Source organism: Cucurbita pepo, chromosome 10 (genome assembly GCF_057944985.1).
Source record: "Cucurbita pepo subsp. pepo isolate OVF chromosome 10, ASM5794498v1, whole genome shotgun sequence".
NCBI classification, from domain to species: domain Eukaryota; kingdom Viridiplantae; phylum Streptophyta; class Magnoliopsida; order Cucurbitales; family Cucurbitaceae; genus Cucurbita; species Cucurbita pepo.
The window spans coordinates 1481695-1499122 of NC_141807.1; the positions used below are offsets into that span (position 1 = coordinate 1481695).

Genomic DNA, 17428 nt, shown 5'->3' on the forward strand with positions numbered 1-17428 from the left:
AGGTTGTTTTCTTTGTGAAGTTGTTTATGGAAAATAAAATAAATGATTATACTCTATTCATGGTTTAGGCTTTTTGTTGTTTTGTTTAAAAAGACCTTTTGTTTTTTGTTTTAAAAAGATATTTTGCTGTTATTTTGTTTAGAAAGGCATTTTATTTTGTTGCATATGTTCTGTGATTTGAATCGAGACACATTAATCATACAATATATTTCAATGAAAATATGAAGAAAATGTTGTTAAAATTCTCAAAAGATATTTCAATTTCATGTCATATCAAAGAACCAAGTTTCATTGTTATAAATTTTGAGTGGATCATAATTTAGGGTTGTTGTTTCTTTAATATATTTTAAGGCTTATTTACATGTATGTTATCTTTGTAAGAGAGGCTTCGAAAGTGCAGAAACATTTGTGCTTTCTTGAGTCAATGACTAGGTTTTTTTTTTTTTTTTTCTTTTTTTGCAATTTTATGTAGTTTAGGTTGCATGTAGAATCATTCAAGCTCGACATGATGAATCTTGCTTGTGGAGTGATTCGAATCTCAAACAAGTGTTCTTGCCTTGAGATATTTGATCAATAAGAATCATTAAAGCTAGACATGATCGATCTTACTTGTAGAGTGATTTGAATCTCAAACAAGTGTTCTTAGAGATATTCGATCAATAAGGTAATCCGAATCTTACTCCCCTCGTACTGATTTCATATTATTTGGTATCAAAACTTTCCTTAGCTGATTTCATATTAAACTTTCCTCTCTGGTGCTGATTGCCTTATCATTTTGATTGTCATAATTACTTTATTTGCATCAAGGTTTATGTTATTATGGTAACTTAATTGCTATAATACCATATTAGGTAAACATGAAATCAATGACCAATGAAATGAGTAACTCGTGTCTCGAAAGTCGGTGAAGTTTATTCAACTTTTCGACTTAGAATTTGATTTGAGACGTTATGCATCACAATCTTATCTTGTCAAAACTCCCAACCTGATTGGGTGGCACATAGTCTCACCCTCAAGTAAGCCAATCATCTAACTTGGATCGCATTTAGCACAAATTAGTATGAACCTTCGACCTCGTTTTTGGAAAACATGTTTAGAATACGAGGTCAAAAAGGTTTTTGGATCTGAGAAAACAATGTTATAAGCTAGCAAAAAATAGGTAACAACAACGATTTTGATAGCACATTGTTCAGATACGAGGAATTGACAACAAATCAGATTCTCTATAGTCCATTTTGAGTAACTTAGCGTTTACATATGTAAATATGATTATGGCAATAAGTCATAAAATAATAAAGAACTAACTAACAAAAAAAAAAAAAAAAAATCAAGTAATAAGCATTTGGAATGGGCATGTAGCTACAGATAACACGCTTTAAATAATCCTAGCTGTGACATCCTCCCCCACTTAAATGGTTGACATGTCAACCGACTCTTCATGAACTCAACCTTAAAAAATAACGCTGGCTTCAAGCTTTTTGACGCATTTCCAATAGATCTCAACATCGAGTCTATTCCAGTCTACAAGGACTTCTTGTTCATCTCTTCTCAATTTGTTACTCATCACGTCTTCTCAACAAAGAACTCTTCTATTTCCTTGTCGGTGAGATTCTTCCTCGTGGCAAGAGGCCTATCGCCTCATTATGCCTAATGTCTTCCTTATCAGAATTGTATTGTTCCAAGTTACATACGTAAACAACAATGGTAGTCCTCATCCATCATCCATCATCCATCGAAACAATTAAACACTCGGTGATGCCTTCCCAACATTCTAAATGAATTCGACTAATCTATAGTACTTTCACATCCGTCGTTGAATATCCAATTGTTGTTAGAAGCGTATGAAAAAGTCATTGAGATCCAAATGGACACAAATATCAACCAAACTAACAATCAAGAAGGGAAAGTGAAATCAATTACAAGTCCAAAACATCCAAGTAAAGCATTAAAAACTAAGGTTCTAAAGGGAATTAGAACATAAGAATGGAAAAGATTAGGCCGAAATGTTGTTTGGTTTCAGTATATCATCAATCAATAATGCAATGTTGAGGTGAGAAGAGCAACCATCTTCCAAGGCCTTGTTAGCCATAACCCCAACTTCTCTTGCTTTCTTCCTTCTTTCCTCTGCTTCTTCTCCTTCCCCCATCACCCTTTCAATGCCTTCCCTAACATCTTCTTTCCTCACCTCTACTATCCAGTCCTCTTCCTCTTCCTCTTCCTCTTCTTCTTCTTCTTCGCCTTCCTCTTTCATTTTCATCACTGGATATTGAGCACCAACTTTCACACCTATATTCAAAACATCAGCCACGAATTTCTCATTCAGAAATTGGTCTGAGAACAGAGGCCAAGTGAGCATTGGCAAGCCAGCAGCTACGCCCTCAAGGATTGAATTCCAACCACAATGAGTAAGGAATCCCCCAATGGCAGGGTGTGATAATATCAATAGCTGTGGTGCCCAATCTCTTATGATAACCCCTCTTCCTTTCATTCTCTCTTCAAAACCCTCTTCTTCAATCCATTTTTCCAGCTTGTTTGAGGCCCTCACCACCCATATGAATGCCTTCTTTGATGCTTCTAACCCCAACCCTAATTCTATTAGTTGTGGGGTTTTTAAGTTGTGTAGGCTTCCAAGACAAACGTACAGCACTGAGTTTGGATCTTGTGAGTCCAGCCATATCATAACTTCATCATTGCTGCTGTCCTTTGAAGTAACGCTACCTCTTTCAGCTTTGTCCTCATAGCGTTTATTGCACAAAGAAACAGGCCCAATACACCAAACTCTATCCCCTCTCATTTTCTTCAACTCACGTACATAGCAACCCTCAAGTTCCTCAAAGCTATTCACAACCATCCCATAAGCCTTCCTCTCAGCCTCTCCAATAAGCTTGATGAATTTCATCATCCCATCACTCATAAATCCAATGGGCAACTGAGCCTTGCTGACCTCTATTCTATGCTCCAACCCGGGGACTTCAAAATACTCCCCATCGGACGCAACCATCTCGCAAATCCCCGACCCGAGAATCTTGGACATGGCGACATTGCCGAAACAGGAGCCTCCGTTGAAGGACAGCCAAGGGACCCCAATATGGGAAGCTATGTGGAGGGTCCATGGGAGGCAGATGTCTGAGATAATGCAGGTGGGTTTTGGGGAGAGGGCTTTGCAGAGGGCGAGGGCTTGGGGTTGGAGGTGATGAGCCAGAGAGGACAAGAAAGAGAGGGAGTGGTTGAAGGAGGGAAGGTGGTCCATGGTCTGGTAGGCGTGACATAGTTGGAGGAGGGTGAGATGGATTCGGGGATGAGAGAGTAGGGAATTCTTGAGGCGAGTGGCGTTGTGGGGAGTGGTCAAAATGGTGACATGAACAAAGGGAGAGGCTTGGGATAAGAGCTTGGCGATGTCTACCATGGGAATGGTGTGGCCTCTTGCCATTAAAGGGAACAACACGAAGTGAACAACCTCGCTATTGTTCGAGGAGTTTGAGGAAGCCATCGGATGGGGTGTATTGGAGAAGAGGTGTTTGGCGGCGGCCGTAGCGGCTGAGATAAAAAAAAAAAAAGGATTTGGCTTCAAGATTGTTTTGATCTTTGTGTTTGTGTTTGGAGATTTGTTGCATGGAGATAGGATATGATATGATATGTACCGTTTTTTAATTTACATTTATAATTTCCTTCTATATATATATATATATATATATATATATATATATAATCATAAACTAGATATTTATTTATATTTATGTATAAAATCTAGAACGAATATAATCTCCTTCGAAATTTTTGCTATTTTTACTTCTTTTTTTTTTTTTTTTTTAATCAACCAGCTAGGTTAAATAACAAATTTAACCCGTAAAGTGTGTTAAAATAGATTTTGAGCTTCAATTTTTTTTAATTAAATTTTCATTTATGGGTTTTTGAGTTTATTTTAGAATAAATCTTAATAATTATCCCCTAATGTTTTTAATAAAATTATATAAACTTTTAATTATAAATATTTAGCCTAACTTATATTTCAAAAATCAAATGTTGTATAGGGTTTAGATACATTTATAAATCTTATACCTTTATAATAATTTATTAATAAAATAATAAAAAAGAATTAAAAAAATGTATTACAATAGCATACTTACTAAATTGTTATTAATTACAGTTTATTATTAATAATTATTATTATTATTTATGTTTATACTTCAACAAAAGATACATCTAATAGAAAAAAGAAAATAGAGTTAAAAGTAATAATAAATATAAATAATAAAAAATCATAAAAATAATCGAGAAAAATAAATAAGTGGAAGAAAAAAAAACAAAAGGAACAAGAATAAAAAATAAAAAAAGTAAAAGAAGAGAAAAAATGGGTTTTAAAAACCCATCCATAGCAATTTTTTTTTTTTTTTTTTTTTTAATGCCTGGGAAAAGAATATTTCGAGCACTAAGTTAGATTCCCTCCCCAATCCTTAAAATAAACTTCGATTAAACACAAAATTAAAAATTTACAAGTCAGAAGAGGAAAGATAAGAGCAGACATGGCAACTTTTTGTTTTAATTGTGAGTATAATAAAACATTGAAGCATTGAAAGGAAACAACTGAGTTATGAATATGCATAAATTTCATGGACATACAATGATGTTTAATGATGTTGAGAAACAAACATGTAGACTCCCATACACATTCAATCCCAATCCAAAAATTGTAAAATTCTAAATTGTAAATGAAAAAGAGGGTGGTGTTGCCCTGTTCATAGCTTCCAGAATCCCAACATCACACCACAAAAGCGCATCCATAGATTCAGAGGAAAGTTTTGGAAAAAAACATGCCAAAGGATGTTAGTTGCCCTTTCAATCTCCCACCTCTCACCTCCTGACCAGCAGAGGCAACCAAATATGCAGCAGCAGAGGCTCCACCAAGGAAACCCATCAGCAACCCAACCACACCGGCTTCCTTCTCCACCCACCACCACCACCACCACCGCCATCCGGGGCGGTGGGGTTGGTGCAACTTTGAGAGGGACTGATCATCAAAGTTGGGTTGGGTTGGGTTTTATATAGGATGTGGTTTGTTTCTTAATGCAATGAAAAAAGGTTGAAATGACCTAAGAAGGGAGTTTGTGGTGGCTTTTTGTTAAAGACAACATGAATAGAAAAAGCAGAAAGCGACTGAAAAGGAAGCAATTTTCAGCATCTTCCATGGGATATGCCTTTGGCATTGGCATCTCCTCTTCCCCGCAACATCGCAGATGCCATACCAACTCATCTCCATTCAACCTAAGTTGCATCTCACTGTACTAGATCTTCATTCCTTTTCATTTTTAAATCTTAGATCAAACTTTATGAGGCCTGAGCCTTCTAAATTTGTTTAATTTGGGGCCAAACAAACAATCTTGATCATCTAACAGGAGACCCCATTTCAAAAGTTGATTTTTAAAATTGGGTGGCCTTACTTTCCCTTTTGTTTTACCTTTCTTTTCCTATTTGTCCTTTCAACACGTGCCTGTATTCATCCCTACCCATCCTTTACTCTCATGTTCACATGCACCCAACAAAAATTCAGGCCACTTAATACTTTTTTTCTTTCTTAGGGGAAGCCTTTTCTTCTCTGTTGGCTAATATTTTGGAAATGCTTTCTGAATAATCAACCTAAGTCACCGAACTCCTATGATATTATGACTTTACTTTTGGTTTTTCCCAAACACCTCATACGATGGAGATGTATTCCTTACTTATAAATAAACCTATGATCATCCTCTTAATTATCCAATGTTGGGAAACAATCCTCCCCTCCAACAAAGTATACTATAATAGAGCCTCCATTAAGGCCTATGGAGCCCTTGAACAACCTCTCATTCATCAAGACTCGACTCTTTCTCTGAAGCTTTCGAACAAAGTACACTCTTTGTTCGACACTTGAGCATTCTATTAACATGGTTAAGTTAAAGGCATCATGCCATGTTAGGAATCACAGACCTCCACAATGAAATGATATTGTCCACTTTGAGCATAAGCTCTCATGGCTTTGCTATGGGGGAGATGTATTCCTTACTTATAAACTCATGATCAAACCTTTAATTAGTCAATGTAGAACTCCCTCCCAACTAACCCGAGGTCAAGCTTCTTGCACCAGACATGGCCATGTGAGCGACTAGTAAGTGTCTACTGTACTATTTAAAACAATCAACAGGGTAGTCTCCACACAAAAACAGAATAAGTACCTGAAATCTGCATTGCTTTCATTAGGCACAGGACCTTCCAACTCAAATCTTTCTGATATAAACACTTCTGCTTCATCCCAAACCCTGAAACATGAGTGGGAGTTACAACATTGTGCAAAACACTTCACAGAGCAAGAACAAGTTCAACTTTCCTCATCTCCAAAATATAATTCCAAACTGGCAACCTAAAGAACAATTGAGACAAATAAATGGTTTTTACTTCAATTTTAGTAAGAATGTAAGTATTCTTTGTGTATTCAGTTCTTGATTGATTTTGCAAAATGTTGGTAATGAATGGAAAACTTTAAAGCTATCAAGAACACACCTCTTGTGTATTGGCCAGCAAAAATCAAAGGAAGCTTGGATCAGCGTCCTTCACATGTTCCTCCTCAGTTTCCACAATTTCTTTGCAATTTTGCAATGAGTTCTTCAACACTTCTCCTGATCACCGTAAATTAATAGTTACTAAGAATGCAATACACGATGATAAATTTTCAATTTGTCTTTGCTCATCAACAGAACCGTTAGCAAAAGCAAAAAGATTACCGTCCAAAGAGGGGCTTCTGCAATCGCGAAACCCGACCCAGACACGAACTCGGAGACATCAGAAACAAGCCCTTTAGCGTGAGTCCCATAATTGCTGAGAACGTGGTTAGCAATGGCGGGGTCACTAACCACGACAAAATTTCTAGGGCCAGCGGCGAGCCTGTAAATGGGTCCATAGTCATTCATCCAATTGAAGAGTAGAAGAAAAAGAGCAGCGCCGAGAAGATCAGTAATGAAGCGAGTCGGAGAGGTGAGGCAATCAGGGCTGACCCAAGAACCGGATTTTGCACCACTGTTCGTGGGCGTGGGGGGATCCCCTTCGGCAATGGAAGGTGATTTAATGGAGGGATATGGAGATGGGATTCTTCTAGTTTTAGGGAATGTTGGGCCTAAAAAATAGTATCGGCGGTGTGTACAGAAAACCCAATTTGTTTCTATCTCGATCCTTCTTCTTTTGATTGAAGTTACATGGAAGTGAATTGGTTTACTGCAAAATTTGTAATGAAATTGGGTAATCCTCAACGGAATTCAATGAGCAGATCATTCCTGTGCCTGTATATTCCATCTGCCCAAATGCAGGCACCCTTTTCTTCAACCTCGTTCTTCAGCTACCACCCATCAAAGGGTCTGCTATGAGGTCAGAGCTGTTCGTTTAGAAATTTATTTCTGATCTTTCATAAGGCCTGTGTTCCTATACAAATGGGTTTCACCATATTTTTGTTTCTTTTTTTCCATTTTTTCGCTTAAATTCTTGTGGCCATAGTTTTTTCTTTTTAAAAAAAAATAAAATAAAATAGGTATTATTTAGCTTGTCTGATTTTGTTGTATTGTTTAGTCATAAAACATATAATATCTATTCACCGGTAGGTTTGTGATGTTACAAATGGTATCAGACACCCTTCGTGTGCCAATGAAGAGCTTCAAAGGATGGATTGTGAGATGTCACACTAGTTAGAAAGTAAACTATGTAAGAATGTGAAAACTTCTCTCGAGTAGATTTATTTTAAAATCTTGAGATTGACTGGTAATGGGCTAGAGCACACTATCGGGTAGCAGCGGTGGGCTTGTTCCGTTAAAAATTTATTGTTTGTATTGAAATAATGAGTTGAACTGAATTAACTTGTTAATTCTAAAATAAAAATACAATTATTTTGTTTGAAATACGGCCATTTAAATCAAACTAACTCTCAACTGTTCTAACTTGTAGGATTGGATGGGTTTATTATTTAATAAGAGTTATTTAAGTTGAAAAAAAATAAAAATTCGAACCAATTCAACCCAAAAATTGATCGTTGGATTCAGTGGGTTCATTTTATAACAAATATTGTTCGAGTTGAAAAAAATGACATCAAGAACAATTAGGTTAGACTTAGAAAATATTTAATCCCGACCCAACCCAACCTACTAACACTTTTGAAACTCATTAGTGCTTATAAATAGTAGATTCAAAATTTGGCAGAATAAATGATTAGATTGAAGATGAATGAGTCATCAATCAATCTTGTGGTACTCGAGAAGAGTTCCTCCGTTTCATTCAATAATGTTAGATTAACTGTTTAGTCAATTATTATCAATTGTGATGCTTTTATCCATATCTTGATTATTTTTTTGTAGAGATATGGACAGGACAAGTGTTTTCATTGTACTTAATTTAAAAAAAAAAAAAAAAAAAAAAAATCATCCCCAATTTTAAAAAATATTTAAAATAATTAAAAAATATTAAAAACTAACTAAATCCAAACTACTATTTATAAGCACTAATTAGTAAAAAAATCAACAATTTCATTAGTAAATACTTTAATTTATTAACTGAAATTATAAAATACATTGAAATTTCTCACGTTGTCAAATGATTTTTTAAAATTATAAAAATATATATTTCTTATAAAAAAATGGAAAATGCTAGATGCAAAAAAGGACAAAAGAAAAAAAAAAGACAATAACGCACTGTGATTGTGACACGTGTTTGGATGGTATGAATAATTGAGGGAAGTGCTGCATGCTTCCGCGCCCACCTCGTTATTGTACCGACTCTTATTTTATTCTTAATTGTTTTTTGTCTTTATTAAAATTTCAATAATCTTTTTTCTTTTTTATTCGAGTGAAAACAAAATAGTTCAAGAAACGTGGAGAGAGAATTGAAACTTTTAAATAATCTAAAATCATTTACCTTCATCATTTCAAATTTTTCTTCTTATTATTATTCGATTTTTATATTTTTTTTCTCTCCATTATAATATTTTTAGTATTATCGAATTTATTATGATATTTTATATTATTTTAATAAATTTTATTTAAAAATAAAAAAATTGTCTAAATTTTTAATTTTTTTTTTCTCGAGATCAGATATAATATAAAAAAAATTCCCGATAACCAGTCACCAATAATGAACATAAATAATTAAAGAGAAATTGAGTTGATAAACAAAAAAAATAATTTTGAATGTGAAATCACGTGGTAGAATAGTCCTTTTCATATAAACACAAGCTTCCAAAATATCCATTCGTAAATTATCACACCCTCTCCACGTGTCAATAATTACCAACTTGTTGATAACGACGACGTTTTATTTGGGACCAATTTTAGAGATCCAAATCATATTACTTTTAAAATATTTATACATTTTTTAAACAAATTTAATTATTTCAAAACCATTTTTTAACGTAGTAATAATAATTTAAGGTTAGATTATTATAGTTTTTGAGGTGATACATATATATTTTGTAACCATTCTTGAAGGTTGTGTGAAAATTATTTAAACTAAAAAAAAAAAGTAACAATGTGAATAAAATATTTTGAAAAATTCGTTTATCGAAGAAGACTTAGCCTTTTACTTAATATAAAAACTTGCACAGCTATCACATGCTCTATATGTTTGTTATCATCTTTATCTCAATTCATCCCATAATAATTTAAAAACATATATTTATATTATCTATTTCGTTGAAACATGTTACGAGTATTAAAATAAGATTTAAGATAGATAATCTTCATATAATCTTTTTGTTTCATCGAGATAATCAATAGATGACAAATTTATTTAAGAATAAACAAAATTAATATTTTTAATAAATTTAGTAATAATCCGATTTTTTTTTTTTTTTTTTTTTTTTGAGAACGTGGTAATTTGATAGATTAAGATATTTGTAATATACTTATATAGGATATTCGAATTTGGATGGACTCTCTAGTTTGAATCAAACATCTAAATTTTAGAATAAAAAAAAGAGTATTTATATTTTTTAAAAATAATTTTTATTATACCTGAGGGGTAATTAGTTTCCACACATATATAGATTCAAAGTTAAAATGCATAAATTTTAATTAATTCAACTTTTAAATTAGCTTAATTTTGTAATTTTCACTTAAATCTTGAAAATAATCAAGATAAGAAATAAAGAAATTAAAATAATTAAAAATAATAATAATAATAGCAAAGCTCCATTTATAACTGTTTTCCTCTGATAACTATCTATTTTATTTTAAATTGAGCAACATCATTACTTACAAAACCAAGCCACCAATTAATTATTATTATTATTATTATTATTATGTAAATTTTAAAAACTTAATTTTATTTTTAAAATTCGGCTAAAAATTTAAATTTTTAGTTTAAAAAGTGGAAAGAAACTAGTACATTCTCAAAATGAAAAAAAAAAAATAAAAAAACTAAATTGTCATCGTTCAATATATACAAATATATCCACACAATTGGGAAGATAAGAATTGGTGAGTGTGTCGTGTAGGATACCCAAAAATTTAGTAATACAAAATTGGGAAAGGGAAAGAAAATAAATATTTTAAAGAATTAGACACGTTTTTAATTCCACGATGGAGTCTCCAATAATGCAGCCCCAAAACCTAATACGGACATTCACGTGGTCCTAATTCTGTAAGCCCCCTATTAAACTTTTGTCTTTTATCCACCTTCATATAACAAATAAATCTAATTTTTCAAAATATAATAACTTATATTTTTTTTTAATAACTTTTTAAGATTTACCCATTAACATTTTTTATATAAAATTTAAATCATATTTTAAATATGAGTTATAGCCATGTTCACAGACTGGGTTGGTCGGATAGACTAATTTTAATTTTATTCGACACAACAATGGATAACTCATATTCTTATTGAGTACAGTGTTCTAGGTGTAGTATGAAAATAAGTAGTATGTGAAATCGAATACATGAATGGATAGATGGAATCTCGTGTGGACCCTAAGTTTATTATTTATTTATTTATTTATTTTGTGAAGTTCTTAATAAACTAATAATAATAAAGTAATAATAATGTAAATAAGAAGTTACCGTTAAGTTTGGCTATTTAAACCCGACCCATTCCCTCCCATTCTCCACAAAGCAAGAAGCAAGAAAAACTGAATTCCAACATCCTCTGTTTTGTTTCTCCAACAATTATGGAATCCATTCTTCTCACCGCCACCACTTCAAACCTCCCGCTGCCTCGCTCTTCGCTTTCCCCACTCTCTTTCTCCTCCTCCCTCCCGAATCAGGTGAGCACCAAGGTCGACATCAGGCGAACCAACAAAGGTACGACCAAGGCCCCGCGCATCGTGGCCTCCTCGTCGGGGTCCAAAGGAAGGGCGGCTAAAGGGGTGTCTGCCAATGTAGCAGTTGACGGTTCGGTTGCGGCGGTTGCGGCGGAGGGTGTGAAGGACGTGTCGTGGAAGGAATTACAGTACGAGGAAGGGTCAACCGGGCATAGGCAGCCCCTTCCCACTAACCCGGATACTGAGAAGCAGATGGAATATATTACAAAAATATTGGGCTCAAATGTGTACGATGTGGCTATTGAAACCCCATTGCAGCTTGCTCCCCTCTTGTCTACTCAATTGGGTGTCAATCTCTGGCTCAAGAGGGAGGATTCACAGCAGGTACAGAGAAGAAAAAGGGTAACGAGAAGAAGAAGTGAAGTTAGAAATTATTAATATCTTATTTATGTAATGTAGGTGTTCTCATTCAAGATTCGAGGTGCTTACAATATGATTTCCCAACTTCCTGAAGAACAATTGAAAAAGGGGATTATCTGTGCATCAGCTGGGAATCATGCCCAGGGAGTTGCATTATCTGGGCAGCGATTAAACACTAAAGCCCACATTGTTATGCCAACAACTACTCCTCAAATCAAGGTATACAATTTTTAACTTTTTTTTTTTTTTTTTTTTCTTTCAATTTTTGAGGTTTGAAATTAACTTTGTATCATAAAAACATATAGATAGATGCAGTTGAGAGATTGGGTGGAATTGTTGATCTGAAAGGCAATACTTTTGATGAGGCGCAAAAAATAGCTAAGGAGAGGAGCGAAAAGGAAGGCCTCACATTCATACCTCCTTTTGATGACAAAGATGTTATAGCAGGGCAAGGTACAGTCGGTATGGAAATTGGGCGTCAAATAAGGGGCAAAATCCATGCTATTTTTGTTCCTATTGGTGGTGGTGGTCTCGCTTCTGGGATTGTCTCTTTTTACAAGCTGGTTTATCCTGATGTAAGTGCCTCCATATCTGTTCCTTGTTCTTGTTGTTCTTGTTCTTGTTGTTGATTAAATTTTGGGTTGATTAGTGTTGTTGTGCTGATGATACAGGTAAAGGTATTTGGGGTGGAACCAAATGATCAGAACTCCATGGCGCAGGCATTGTATCGTGGGGAGATAGTGAATGTGACAGATATTGGGCATTTTGCAGATGGAGTAGCTGTTCAACAAGTTGGCGAAGAGACATTTCGAATCTGCTATGAACTCCTGGATGATGTGATTCTTGTTAAAAAGGAATCAATATCTGCGGCCATAAAGGTTTGGATGGATTAATTCTGTGTTACTTCCAATAATCATTCATAATATTGTTCTAAAATAGATACCTGGTTGTATGCATGTGACAGGACATGTTTAACGACGGCAGGAACATCTTAGAACCTTCCGGTGCTCTTTCCATTGCTGCAGCCAAGGCCTACTGCGAGTATAACAACATTAAGGGAGTAAATGTTGTGGCTGTTACTAGTGGTGCAAATATGAACTTTGACCAACTGGGACAAATCTCTGATCTTGCCAATATTGATCAGTCTATTCTCGCAACTATGTTGCCAGAAACACCTGGAAGCTTAAAACAACTTACCGACCTGATCGCCGATGTGAGTTCGTTCGTTCATTCGTTCGTTCATTCGTTCGTTCGTTCTTGCTAAATCCCTTGTTTAGAATTTGACATATGATTAGATGATATATGATCTTAATGGGGTGAGTTTGGTTTTACAGTTGGGTGTCACCGTTACAGAAATGACTTATAGATTTAGCTCTGGCTCAACAGATGCTCTTGTTGTTTATAAGTAAGTGCTTTCTTGAAGCTTATTTAGCATTGGTTCTTGCCTTTTCTTCTAATATTTAACTTGGTTTATGTAATGGTATGCAGAGTTAAAGCAGTAGATTCAGCACTTGAAACTTTGGTGAGACAGTTGAACTTTTTTGGGTTCAAAACTTACACTTTATCCGATAATGAAGTTGTTAGAAACCATCTCCGTTACATGGTAAATATGTATACATATATTGTTCTTGAATTAAATTTGGAACATGCCTCAATTTCTTTGTAATGAACACTTTGATTTGTCATTTCCAGATGGGAGGCAGACAAAACGTTGAAAACGAAACTCTCTTCCGTTTTACTTTCCCAGAAAAGGTTGGTGCTCTAAAGCACTTCCTCAAAGACTTTCAGCCAAACTGGAACGTTTCTTTGTTCCACCATCGTCACCAGGTATATGTTCGTTCGAGTCTCGAGTTTCTTATTAGACCCTATTTTGATAATCATTTCATGGTTGATTCAATTGGGTAATGTTTTTTTTCTTTGTTGAACAGGGTATTCTTACTTCAGATGTGTTGATTGGAGTCCAACTTGAGAAATCAGAGGAGAAAAAGTTTCATGAGTATGCAAACAAAGTTGGGTATCAATATGAGGTAATATCTCAAGATGATTCAGCCCAAGTTCTAGCAAAACTCTAGATAGATCACAACCCTTGCTGTTCATATCACTTGATCCGTCAAGAATCCTTGGCTTGAAGCTGGGAATAACTTAGTTTCAATGCTCTAAATAAGATGATGATGGCAATGAGTGAAGTGAAGTTGGTTGTATTTGTATTCAACTATCTATGTATGACTTATAATAAAAGTACTGCAACTGGTTTTCTTAAACCAATTGCTTTCTTTCTCATAGACTTCTTCAAGCTTTCTAATTCTCAGATCGTTTATTTGTAATTGGGAAGTAATGTTAATAAATGAAGGGTGGTTGTATTTGTCAAATGAGATGTTAGGCTCGAACTTCAAATGATGTAATTGATACTCTTTCAGTAGAGTCAAACTCACTCAATAAAGCATATTTTTTTTAATACGATATACGTGATCATCGTTTTCGACTATATTATTTTCGTATGAGCATTCGGTATATGTATCAGTTCGTGGAAGAGTGAAAGGGTCACCATTATTGAGAATCTCCCCCTTAATCTGAGATAGGACGTCTGAGGGTTCGTTGCAGTTCATTGTTGTGCTTACACACTAAGCTTCCCTTCTTCGAAAGTTTCGCAGAACTGCCTACCACTAGTCTTCCGACAGGGGGTTTATTGCAAAAAAATGCTGGGATGCAAGACCCCAAAGAGGGAAGTCCAACGAATCTTAGACGGAAAGCCCCAGACTTTATTAAGATCATATTAGCATACTCTCCCCAAAAAAATAGTAGATCCCATGGAAGACGACTCTAAGCTCCTTCCTCAGGACACTGTTGCATTGGTCATGGGGAGGGGGTAGCCCAGACTACCGTAAGTCCTTGGTTTGACCTCCTAATGAGAATTGAGGTCCTTGCGCGGGCTTCTCATCTCCAAAACTTGCTTGCTACGTGTGGAGTGTCTTGTGGTTCCTCGAGTGCTAGTCCTAGAGAGGAATGCCATCAACTAAGGCGTTATTAGCCCCACTAGCCACTCGCTCACATTTAAACTAGGGTAAATTTCTTGTAAGATCAAGTATCAACCGACAATAAGAGATATTAGTTGCAAAAGTTATATAAGTCATTAAATACGGTGAAATAACTCATTAAATCCAAACTACTATTAATGTATTATGTATTAATACTTGAGTTTATAAATAATTATTTTATGACAAATAAGGAATAAAAATAATATGAAAAAAATTGTAAATAAAAAAAATGAGATTATTAAAGATTTGGGAATTAAACGATGAAAAAGGAAGTACAGAAATATATATATTTATTAAAAAGAAAATGGAAAATGGAAGCGTACTGTGATTGGGCCACGTGTTTGGATCATTTGAATGATTGAGCGAAGTTATCCGCCAGCTTCCATGTTCCAACGACACGCAATTGTCTGCAATTTTCCACGCCCTCCTACACTTAACTTATTTCTAATTCGTTAAACAAAATGTCTTTTTTGAAAAATTTAACAATAATTGTACACACGTGTAAAAACAAATTACTACTATATATATATATATATATATATATATATATATCACGATCCTCGAGACACGCTCTAAACGAGGTGGGAAATGAAATAGTACTGAGTAGAGAAAATTTTCTCTATATTAACTAAGCGGATGAAAATGAAATAATGAGTAGAGAGATTTATCTATATTAGCTAAACGAATCGAGACTATTATTTTTTGTGTCCATCCCTTGAATTAAATCATGTTGAAAATGTATATTGTATTATATTTTAATAGTTAAGTGAAAGACTATGGTGTAATATTAAAATTCGTCCGAAATTATTAAAATATTTTACATTCTTTTAATAAAAATTATAATTAAAAAAAAAGGAAAATTTATGTGTAGTTTTTTTTTTTTTTTTTTTTAATTGGTATTTAGGATTAGTTTTTATAATTTTTAAATTTTCAAAGTACTAAGAATTTCAATTTAATTTTTTCCATTCACTTTTTTTTTTTCAACCCAATTACTTTGTTTAGAATTAAAGAATGAATAAATATTTGGTAATGAGAGCGTTTTTTCCATGATAGACATCAATAATTAAAGAAAATATTAAAGAAATTGAGTTGAGAAATAAACAGGGATAGAAATTTTTTACAAATAAACACAAAATTTCCAAAACATCCATTTTAAATTAATAAAATTATTCCATAGTTTGTATAAACAATATTTTTAAGTTAAAAAAAAAATTAAAAGTTTTGAAAGGAGAAAACATTGGTACTCTACCCTTCTAAAACGTTTAAAAAATATTTTCCAGTTTTAAAAAATAAAAACGGAATGAAAATAGTTACTTTTAAAAGTTTATAAGTATTTTTGAAACATGGTACGAGTAGAGGAAATCATATATTTCTTTCTACCATACTATTGGATCTCATAGAATACTTCTCTCGTAGAATACTGATAATTCTAGTCCGCCAATTTCATTTGAGACACGGAATTGGAATCCTTCTCATTTTTCTTATCTTCTATTCTTGATAAGAACAAAAAAGTCAATATTAATTAAAATTAATCACTATGACGGATTGTTTTTACATATATTATAAGTAAAAAGGATGAAAATAAAATATTTTAAGGAGAGGTTTTTTGAGTTTTTAAAAAAGTTTAAAATATTAATGAAATTTTTTAAAAATGAGAAGAATAAAACTTACTATTACATTCCAAAGCAAATGTATTTACTATAATAATTTATAATAATTTTGTAATATAAATTATATTACTAATTTTGTTCTAATATGTTACATTATATTAAGTATAATTAGTAATTAGGAGCGATAATCCTCATCTATCACGTATCTTTATGCTTCTTATTTTATTTTATTTTTATCTAATTTTATATATGACCGATATGACACGTGAAAAAAGTTTTTTTTATAATAAATTTAATGGAACATTGAATCCTTAGAATGAAACTCTCTATTTTTTCGATAATTAAACAATAATTTTTCATCATTTAACTAAAAAAACTTGTTAAAAACATGCAAATATTATAGATTAAGATATTCCTAATATACTCTAATATTCAAATCTGCCCCTGCCCTCTACTTTTAACTAAAAATCTATTTTTAGAATAAAAAAACTTTACTTTATTTTTTATTTTTTATAAAATACAGTTTCTTTTTATTGTATTCATCCATTAAATAGTTAATATGAACAAAAATATATTATTTTTTTAATGAAACTAGAGTTGAAATTTTCTACCTTTAAATTTTTAGTATGCCTATTTATATGTTATTTTTTTAAATAATAATAATAATAAATTCTAACTTTTCTTGTGTCTGAAAATAAATAAATAAATAAATGAGTAAATTAATTTAAAAAATATTCATGAAATTTTAAGAGTAACTTTTAATGCATTTTATTTTTATAAAAAAAGTTAAAAGAATTTATCGTCAATGTACGAACGAAACCGTCTATTGACATTTCATAGATTATCTTTAAATTTTATAATGTTACTTTTTAAAATATGATACTCATGATAAAATATCTTTTTATTTTTTTTAATAGTTAAAAGTATTTTTGAAATTTAAAAAAAAATTAAAAGTATGAAGTATATTTTTTAAACTTTTTTAAAAATTAAAAGAATATTTTTTAAACAAAAAAAATATTAACTATTTTGATCCAAAACTAACTTAAAAATATATATTTTTATATATATTTTTTAAATTAAAAGAATATTATTAAAACTTG

At 32.7% G+C, this 17428-nt stretch overlaps 2 protein-coding genes across 2 annotated transcripts; one reads left to right on the forward strand and one right to left on the reverse strand.

Moving 5' to 3' along the window:
* Positions 1 to 1892: 1892 nt before the first annotated feature.
* On the reverse strand, positions 1893 to 7439 carry LOC111804505 (UDP-glycosyltransferase 73C4). The gene is made up of 4 exons (XM_023689335.2): positions 6753 to 7439; positions 6532 to 6647; positions 6207 to 6290; positions 1893 to 3537 (listed from the first exon to the last, which is right to left on the reverse strand). The coding sequence occupies exons 3-4, from the start codon at positions 6280 to 6282 to the stop codon at positions 1994 to 1996; spliced, it is 1620 nt and encodes a 539-aa protein (XP_023545103.2). The 5' UTR covers positions 6283 to 6290; positions 6532 to 6647; positions 6753 to 7439; the 3' UTR covers positions 1893 to 1993.
* Positions 7440 to 11102: 3663 nt separating this feature from the next.
* Positions 11103 to 13957, forward strand: LOC111803317 (threonine dehydratase biosynthetic, chloroplastic). The gene is made up of 9 exons (XM_023687659.2): positions 11103 to 11647; positions 11723 to 11902; positions 11989 to 12258; positions 12355 to 12561; positions 12648 to 12896; positions 13018 to 13088; positions 13172 to 13286; positions 13376 to 13510; positions 13612 to 13957. The coding sequence occupies exons 1-9, from the start codon at positions 11171 to 11173 to the stop codon at positions 13753 to 13755; spliced, it is 1848 nt and encodes a 615-aa protein (XP_023543427.2). The 5' UTR covers positions 11103 to 11170; the 3' UTR covers positions 13756 to 13957.
* The last annotated feature ends 3471 nt before the right edge of the window (positions 13958 to 17428 follow it).